Here is a 9,936-nt window from a genome sequence, read left to right on the forward strand (position 1 = left end):
CTACCTTCTCTGGTCCAAACAAATCCAGAGCATTCAGGACCAGAATCTTAGAATCTTTTTACTAGCATCAGATCTGAGTTAAATTCTGTTGTTGTAGCGACCCACAGCCCTACAGAGAAAGTCGTCATCACCTTGATTTATTAACTGGATTTTCTCCATTAACACTGGCGGTCAGTTGCGTCACAGAGCTAGCTATGCTAAGCTAATTGATTCACTTATTTGTTGCTGACCTCGTCATTTGCAACGAGGGAAAAATGTGGTGAACCTGATTTCCATTTGAATGGAGCTCGACGGATAAAGAACATGACTCACTGAGAGGCAGCGAGGACTTAATGGTCTCCTGAATGAGAGGGCAGCGTGTGTGTGCACTCTCATTCCCCTGTCTCACACACACACACTCCCACACACACATACACACACACACTCAGTCCTCATCCAGCCAAAAAGGTCATTAATCTGTAGCTCAGCACACAGTCAGATGAGGAGCTCTGACAGCACACTCGGACAGTCCGGGTTATTACCGAGACACAATCTCGTTCTCTGAAAGCCCATCAAAGGAAGATGAGGAGAGATGAAGGGAGCCGAGTGCGAGGCCTTTGAAGCTCAGAGAGAAGATTATCAGCCATCTTCGATCCAAAACCAGAGCATGAGACCGAAATATCCGCCGCCATGAACATTAACAAGAGTAGAAAGGAGTCCACAGTACTGTCACCTGTGCTGTGCATGCCCAAAACAAGCACAGCTCACTTATTTTCTGCCTCCCCCCCCCACGACCCCCCCTGTTTTTATGTGTCATCACAGCTGCAGCCGCAGCAGCAACATAACCGCTGTCAGCCGTGGCAGCTCCACAATGAATCACCAAATGTCTGCTGGGTAACTTTCCTTTAATTGCACGATGACTGAAAATCCCCCTAAACAGCCTGCACCATAAAATACAGACACATAAATGAAGCGTCTCCCCCTCCTCCTCCTCCTGTTGTGCAAAAAATAAAGCCAAAGTTCCCCTGCCATGATGGCCGCTGATGTTCTGCTCATTTGGAGCTTCTGCATAGAAGGGATCAGATATTAACGTCACGCCCTTTCCTCTAACCAAATACTAAGTTTACTCACCGGTAGCGATGTCGCAATATCAGAATCAAAACAATATTTTTAAATGTTTGATTCCACACAGCGACAAAAATGGAAGTCCCAGGCGTCCGATGTTTGAGGAACTCTTGCAACCTGCTTAAATTGCACAAAACCTATTTGTGACATGGGCCGTTTTGGACGCCCCTCGGTTTGCCAGATATGAGAGCAGTTATCAGGTCAACAGGTGTTGCAGCGATGGAAGCGGTCAAGAGAAGTGGTTCAGATAGAAGTGATTGTACCCGACCTAAAAAGCCTCTGCATGTTTCTAATAAGCTCCACGAGCAGAAACGTGCTCAAACTAGGATCAATATTGGAGATGCTTTTGAAAAATGGAGAGAGGTTAGAACACAGAAAGGTTTACAGACCCATGCAGAGCTGGATAAACACTGAAGCTTCAGAGTCCACCACATGGTGACCTGAGTGAGCATCCACTCTAGAGAGGAGGGGGGGGACAGCTCGCTAGAAAGTTTAGAATTTAGACTGCAGTACCCATTTTAAACACTAGGAGTCAGAGTTGGACCGTGCTTTACCATGATTGGTTAACAGCTAGCTTTAAGTCTACTCTGTGCCTTTAAGATGATATTTAGAACATTAAAATCTGAGATTTGTGGGGCAAAATAATTTTATAATATGTCGGTTATAAAAACAGAACTAACGACATCGCATCGCACTTTTCTAAAGCAGTTACAAAGAGTTTTTATGCAGAACAGAAAAGGCAGCAGGAGGATGGAAAACATGGACAAAACAGAAACTGAATTAAAGAAACAGACTGTACAGGATGAACAAACACAAATCAAACGAGACAGAGATGAAACTTGTGATCTCTCAGTGACAGTTAAAACACACAGAGAAGCTCTGAGACTTTTAATCTCTCTAACACGAGCACATAAATCCGTGTTTCTCCTTAATAATCCCAAACATCAGACTTTTTATGTTTCAAATGTTGCTGCTTCTTTGTGTGTTTGTGTCTGACCGTCTGCTCCTCCGCCCTCAGGTGAACAACGCCACCGCCAGAGTCATGACCAACAAGAAAATGGTCAGCCCCTACCCCAACGGAGAGGCCCTCAGCACACTGCCTTATGGTAACCACGACAACCGACACACACACTGTCTGACTCACACACACACACACACACACACACACACACACACAACCAACGATGTCCCGACTAATAAAGAAAACAGCTCAGGTACACACAGGCAGGTTAGAATTCACAGTGCGGGTGCTGCTGCAGGGAGCAGACGCAGCGTTATGTAAGGAGGACGGAACATTTAATGCTGTTTATTTTTAGCTGTGTTTTGTATTTTACCAACGGGTTGGGAATTGGAGGGTCGCCGGTTCAAGTTGGTCTGGCAGCTGCCAGAGGTGCCAGTCCACTTCCTGAGCACTGCCGAGGTGCCCTTGAGCAAGGCATCAAACCCCAAAACTGCTCTGCAGTAGTGCTGGGCGATATATCGTGAAGCTCGATTGGATCGATATTTAATTAATGCTTGATATGGAAAAGGGAACATCGATTTTAGTTTTTGAACTACTTCAAAGTTTCTTGCGATATTTCGTTGCTCCGCAAGATTTCCGCAGCAGCGCTTGTTTCTCGGAGACGAAAGGGCGGAGGAGACTTCACTCCTGCTGCTGAGGAGCCTCGCTCTTATAAGCGACCAACACGGAGGAGAAAGAGAAAGATGCGAGCGAGGACGAATTACTTCCAAAAAAAGCTTCATAACGCAGAGCTCGACATTATAAGTGTCCCGCTGACCCGGATGAAGGATTGACAGAGTCCAGCTGATTGCACGTTCAGCTGGAGGCTTCACTGCTGTCCCTCCCACAACCGTGCTTGCTACACTCAAGTTGTTCACTCACACACAGATCTTAGAGCAGGTTTTCTCTAAAACACACGTTTGGTAAAATGGTTTTAAAACCGTCAGATCGCGACAAAAGCCGAGTTTAAATCAGAATTCAAAGAGAAAAAATCACCTGAAGAGTTGAGAGTGACAGCAGGACGAAAACAGAGAAAAGTTTGATCCACAGTGACAGACAGCTGGAGGAGCTGGAACACGTTAAAGTTAAAGACTAGATCCTGCTAAAGATAAAAGTTATTCACAAAACATGTTAGCCCTTAAGAGAGCTCCTAAAGTAAAGATGTAAGGATGAAGAGTTTCTCACAGAGAAGAAAGAAGGAGAGATTCCAGCTCTATCACAGCCTCATATTAATATCACATTAAGTAGACTTTTACAGCATGGTGAATAAACATAAGCACATAAATATAAGAAAAATACACAATATGTTTATAATTAGAGCTCAATTAATTAAATAAAAGTTATAATTGACTTTTGCATCAGAATGGTTCAAGAGTAAATTGGTGACTGTTATTTTTTGAATCCAAAGTAATGTTCCTGAGCCAGTGATATTTTTTGTTTATACAGTGGAGATTCAGTTTTATAGGCTACATTCATAAACTTTAATACGATAAATATCGAGTCATAGCGAATATCGACATTAGGCAAAAAAATATTGTGATATCAAATTTAAGGCCATATCACCCAGCACTACTCTGGAGCGCTCGCTGTGTGCAGCCGCCTCACTCTGAGACCTCTCCATTAATGCATGTTCATAGGATCCTGTTTGTGCATGTGTGTGTTCATGTTCATTATAAATTATAAATTATTATTATTATTAACTGACGTCGTCTCTGCGTGACTCTCAGCAGGGTGGAAGCTGAGTCCTATGATGGGGGCGGTGTACGGACCCGAGCTGTACGCAGGTGAGTCCCCGTCTCTGCAGCCTGTTTAAAAGTCTGAATCTTTAATTCATATTAATGCACTGCTCGTGTTTCTCTGCTCTGAACTCTTTTATTATTATCCCTCTCTCTCTCTCTCTCTCTCTCTCTCTCTCTCTCTCTGTCTCTCTCTCTCTCTCTCTCTCTCTCTCTCTCTCTCTGTCTCTCTCTCTCTGTCTCCCTCTCTCTCTCCTCTCTCTCTCTGTCTCTCTCTCTGTCTTTCTGTCTCTCTCTCTGTCTCTCCTCCTGTCTCTCTCTCTGTCTTTCTGTCTCTCTCTCTGTCTCTCTCTCTGTCTCTCTCCCTCTCCCTCTGTCTCTCTCTCTCTTCTCTCTCTCTCTCTCTCCTCTCTCTTCTCTCTCTCTCGCTCTCTCCCCTCTCTCTCTCTCTCTCTCTTCTTCTCTCGTCTCTCTCTCTCTCTCTCTCCTTCTCTCTTCTCTCATCTCTCTCTGCTCATCCTCTCATCACATCTCTCTCTCTGCTCCTCAAACAGGCTCAACGTTTTCCTCCTTTAACTCTCCATCTTTAGTCCCCGGTTCCCTTACCCGTCTGCAGCAGCAGCAGCCACCACAGCAGCTGCGGCTTTTCGCGGCGCCCACCTCCGGGGTCGAGGCCGACCCGTGTACAGCGCCGTGCGGGCCGCCGTGCCTCAGCCCGCCATCCCTACCTACCCCGGGTAAGAAAGATTCCCCGATGTTTACTATAGAGGCTTTAGTGACTTTCAGACTTTGAGTTCGTGCTGGGGCGGTGAGAGGAACATTATGATCTGAGAGGTCATTTCCCCTCGACCATTACGTCCATTACGGTTTGCAATAGGAAGTAGGCTGCATGGACCTCTGTGATACTGTGTAATAGGGTTTAGTCAAGATCACACTAACCGAGACCAGAGTGCTCAGAGTCAAGACCGAGACATTTAGGGATCAAAACCAAGACTGAGTCGAGACCAAAAACTGGGCGAGACCGAGGCCAGACCTAGACATCTAGGGATCGAGACCCAGGACCGTGGCGTTCCCCTCACTTAGACTGTAACACCGGTAAAGGATGTGGTCGCAACCGGAGGATAAAAATCAACTTACTACAAAAAGCCGATCAGTGGTGGTCTTGACTTAAAATCCAGACTCCGCCCAGTCAGGGTTAGGGTTAGGGTACCACAAAACTTTGCTGTCATAATCAGAAAGGAAATTCTACATTTGCAGATGTTCATAGCCGTGGTCTCTGTTTCCAAGTGTTCTCGTCTGATAGATCGATTTATGGCGTCACAAATTCAGCTCTTATCATCACTATGGACGTGTACTCCGTCGCTCTTCCTCTCTCAGGATGTTTGTTATCGCCCAGCCCGACTCTGAGCCCGCCCCCGGTCTCTGCTCTGAGCGTTTTATTAAACTCATTTCACACCTTCACAAAGTCAACATGAACGTGTTTTGTTCGGTACCCTGGCGGATTCGTCGAGGAGATTTTTTCTGCGCACTGTTTGACCAGCTCTCAGTTTCATCTCAGCTGAGCTCACACACTCACAACGTGGTCCGCACTGCGCTCCCCTCAGAGCGCACGCCGGCTCTGTCAGTCAGCTCGCCAGCTATTCAGCCGAGCGTGACGCACTAATGGGATTGCACCATTTGAGGGTTTGAATAAACACACAGAGAGAAGCATCGGCCCATTTGAACAAAAACACACACACACACACACTCACACACACACAACACACACACACACACACACACACACACACACACACACACACACACACACACACAGAGAGAGCATGCAGTCATAATGCAGAAACAGTCGCCCTGCACAGATTCTCTCCTGAACTGGTTTTTGTAATGTGTGTATTGTGCATGTTGTTGCTGTGCCGTGCTGATTGGCTAATGGGTTTGTGACTGCCGTTGTATTCACATCAAAGCAGAATCGATTGGTTAATGGCGCCCGCGGCTGTGATGACATGTTACACGTGAATGAAATAAACAAGATGAAATCGGAGGGAACGCAGGAAATACCCCTCTCCATGTTTGCTCCACTGAAGTCCATCAGACAAACCTTTAAAACCCTGGTAAAAAATATGAAATATCGAGACCTGTTTTGTCACCATGGCAACAGAAACAGAAGTCATAGGCGCCCAGAAGTTGAGTGATTTCTGGTTTTAAATGATCAGAAGTTACAGGTGAACTCCTGCACACTGTCTGATGTACAAACACTTGCTTTTAACCACATCATCCTTGCGTATCCTGCAGCGTTTTTGGAGCACGTCCTAAGATTAACGCTTACACGTCTGCGAGATGCAGTGTGGATATAAACCACTAGGGGCAGTGTAGAGTTATATATGTTGATGAAAGACCAGAAATGACGACCATCGGAGACGCCAGAGAGCCGCTTCAACAACGAAGACATTTTTTGGGGGGAGTAAAGTTAAACAAGATCGAGTCCGTGACTACTCGCACTGTGATGTGTCATCGCTGTTTCCATAGCAACAAATATGCATTTTTACTGTTATGTGGAGCTTAGATGGAAGTTGTATTTCCTCTGCATGCTGCATGGGTGTGAAATAACTCTCTCTCTCTCTCTCTCTCTCTCTCTCTCTCTTTGTCTCCTCTTCCTGCCGTGTTGTTTCACTGGTTTTGGGGTCTGTGCACCACCCTGTTTGCACCCTCCCTCCCTCCCTCTCCCCCCCCCCCCCCTCCTCTTCTTCTTCTTCTCTCAGTGTGGTGTATCAGGATGGGTTTTACGGAGCTGCAGACTTGTATGTAAGTAAACTCACCTCCCACAGACACGCCTCCCTCCTCCCTCACACCTCTCTCCTGCTCCTCTTTTTTCCTCCTCTTGGGGTTGTTGATTTTTTTGCATGAGCGTCCGGTCATGCGCTGCACAGAGCTGCCTGCCGAACCAAACACAACAAACCACTCGCTGTTTAAAAAGATCCTACATGATGAAAACAAACGCCATCTCATGAGAAGATGATAAAAGAGGGTAAGAAACAGGTCGCATTGGGTTGACACACACGTGTAAGTAAGGGCTGCTCTGTGGGCGGATTCGGCAGCGTGCTTCACTGTTGGTGTGTGTGTGTGTGTGTGTGTGTGTGTGTGTGTGTATCCAGGTTGACACCGGTTGTTTCTGTTCTCTCTATAGACTAGTGTTTCAGGACTCAGTCCTTAGTCCCAGATTGCCTCAGGTAGGGTCAACCGAAACCCACAGTGTGTTTTCTTTGTGACTGTAACACCTCCTCTGATTCTCTTTTAGACGTCTGAAGAAGAAGAAATTTAAAAACTACCACTGCTTTGAAGTTTTGTTTTCCTACTAACTCACTGAAATGTTTGCACCTCTTTCCACGGGTGGCGACGGGCTTTGTTGTTCAATGAAACCCCCTGAATGCAGTGAGAGTCCAGGTTTACGCCCCCGGTGTTTAACATGCATCCTCAGGCATGAGCAGATGATCGTAGAGCTGTTCACCTGAGATCAGATCGTTAAGAATGCATGTTAGCTTCAGGCCGGTGTCTCACTCTTAACTTAATGACAACACACCTGATGTCCCTGTTTAGAACAAAACACCAAACAAGGAGAATTTGACTTTTAAGCTGCAGCTTTAAATGTGGCGGCCATCTTTCTTCAGCAAAAGTCCTGCCACTCTGAGCCGGGGAACTTGAGACAGAGAACATGATCACTTCCTAGATTACCACCCTGCCCCGCCCCCTGACCCCTCCAGGGTTGTTTTTACAGCATGATGCATGCAGACAAACTGTTTGACCTCCCTCCTCTGCTTACCCAGAAGCCCTTGCTCCCTCTCTCTTCCCTCTGATGCTTGTTTCCCAGGATGCTCAGCTGTTTTCTGTTTCTGATCGCGCCGCGCTGGTGCTGTGTTGTGTCTTTTGTTTTTTACTTTTGGAGGTTTAATTTGGGCGGTGCATGCGGTGTCAGTGTGAGGGCGGAGTTTCAGGCGTGCGTGCGTGCGTGCGTGCGTGCGTGCGTGCGTGCGTGCGTGCGTGTTCGTTGCGTGTTCGTGTGTGTGTGTGTGCTTCTTTCTTCCCTCTCTTTGTTTCCGTCTCCAGAAAACACACATCTGAACTTCTTCTAGCCGGTGTTCCTCCTCACTAATCTGTCCAATCAGATGTCTTTATGTGTGGAGGATATTTAATTGACCCCCTCCCTCCTCCCGTAGTTTTTATATGACGATCTAACTCGACCCCCCTCCCCCAAACTCCACTTCTGTCTTCTGTCTCTCTTTAAACCTTCTTCAGATCACACCTCCTTCTCCTCTAATAGAAATGCAAAATACTGACACACACTCAGACTCAGATATGCAAGTACTTTAAAGAGGACATTTCACCCCCCCCCCTCCACCTTTTCAAACAGTCCCCCCCTCCACCTTTTCAAACAGTCCTCCTCCACCTTTTCAAACAGTCCTCCTCCACCTTTTCAAACAGTCCTCCTCCACCTTTTCAAACAGTCCTCCTCCACCTTTTTAAACAGTCTCCTCCACCTTTTCAAACAGTCCTCCTCCCCCTTTCAAACAGTCCCCTCCTCCACCTTTTCAAACAGTCCTCCTCCACCTTTTCAAACAGTCCCCTCCTCCACCTTTTCAAACAGTCCTCCTCCTCCACCTTTTCAAACAGTCCCCTGTGGTCTAAATGAAACATCTGTTCTGTGCTTTGGTCAGAATATAACATGAATCAAGCACCAGAGGAGGTTTGTGACCCTGTATAAACCAGCTCTCTCAGAACGCTCCGTTTTGGTGTGTGTGTCTCTTTAAATGTAATGAGCCCCCAGAAATTTTTCACAAGAATCCCACTGTGACATCACAAGGAGAGCACATTAGAAACAGAGCTTCTCTGTGTTGTAAGACTTATGCAGACCACAAACAAAGGACTGGATGGTTTATTTCACATGTTGTGGGTCAGTAGACTCTCAGGTTACACAGATATATGTTCACAAACACTAAAAGTGGATTTTTCAGAATATGTCCCCTTTAAAAAAATGTTCACAGAAACGTTGAAGACAGATGTTTGTAAATGAAGACACGATTAATGAGGACTTAAAGAGTTAATAGTTTGGCAGCTATAGTTTAAATATCACATTCATTCAAAATAAACACTAATCTTAGTGTCTGATTATCACGTTGAAGTGTTTCTCGTCAGTATTTTCCATTTCTATATAAGCCCCGCCCCCTTAATCAAACACACCTTGACCCAGGTGTGTGATCCTCCTGTGATTAATCTCTGACGTGTGTGTGTGTGTGTGTGTGTGTGTGTTTACAGGGAGGCTATCCTGCAGCTGCTGCCGCCGCCGCTGCTGCCTATCGCTATGCTCAGCCCGCCGCTGTAACCCGGAGCAACCGCCGCTGCTGCTGCCTACAGTGACAGGTGAGGTCAACCCAGAACACGCAGCACACACACACACACACACACACACACACACACATTGAGACAGAGAGTGTAAGGAGGAATCCAAGGTCAGGAGAATATTATCTGCAGAGACGTTCAGTGAATAACCTGGTGTGTGTGTGTGTGTGTGTGTGTGTGTGTGTTTCCAGTTATGGCCGTGTGTACACCACAGACCCCTACCACGCTTTAAGTCCAGCTGCTGCTGCTTACGGAGTCGGAGCCATGGTGAGTAAAACCGTGAAGGAAACAGGAAGTAGTTAGCGTGTAACACTTTCCTCTTAAAGGGACAGTACACTTAATCTGCCTTTAAAAATATGTATGACACATTGCCACATTTGTGACCTTAAGGCCCCGTGGCCCTCGTGCTCGTGAGCTTTTACATGAAGCGTTTGTGCGCTTAGAAGAAAAGTGCTTCTCGTCCGTCCTGTCTCCATGGCAACAGTCTGTTGACAACGACCGCTATATGAGCAACACTGCTCTGTTACTTTTTACTGCATGTTTTATATTCGAGATTGTTTATTTCCCGATCAGACTAAGAGCGAGGAGGATGTGGTAGTGGTTAGTTTGCAAGCCCCATGTACCAAGGCAGTAGTCCTCCGAGCTGGCGTCCCGGGTTTGAATCCCGCCTGTGGCTCCCCCCGCATGTCATTCCCGATTCTGTCT

General features: G+C 46.5%; 1 protein-coding gene across 1 annotated transcript in view; it reads left to right on the forward strand.

Moving 5' to 3' along the window:
- The window catches only part of LOC110001500 (RNA binding protein fox-1 homolog 2), a 48,183-nt gene extending 38,253 nt beyond the window's left edge, over positions 1-9,930 (forward strand). Inside the window, 7 exon segments of the mRNA XM_065964442.1 lie at positions 2,123-2,210; positions 3,832-3,892; positions 4,431-4,577; positions 6,600-6,642; positions 9,148-9,216; positions 9,218-9,252; positions 9,423-9,930. Of these exon segments, the coding sequence (XP_065820514.1) occupies positions 2,123-2,210; positions 3,832-3,892; positions 4,431-4,577; positions 6,600-6,642; positions 9,148-9,216; positions 9,218-9,252; positions 9,423-9,534 (555 nt within the window). The 3' untranslated portion in view covers positions 9,535-9,930.
- Positions 9,931-9,936: the final 6 nt, after the last annotated feature.

The sequence above is a fragment of the Labrus bergylta genome, chromosome 16 (assembly GCF_963930695.1).
Source record: "Labrus bergylta chromosome 16, fLabBer1.1, whole genome shotgun sequence".
Lineage (NCBI taxonomy): Eukaryota > Metazoa > Chordata > Actinopteri > Labriformes > Labridae > Labrus > Labrus bergylta.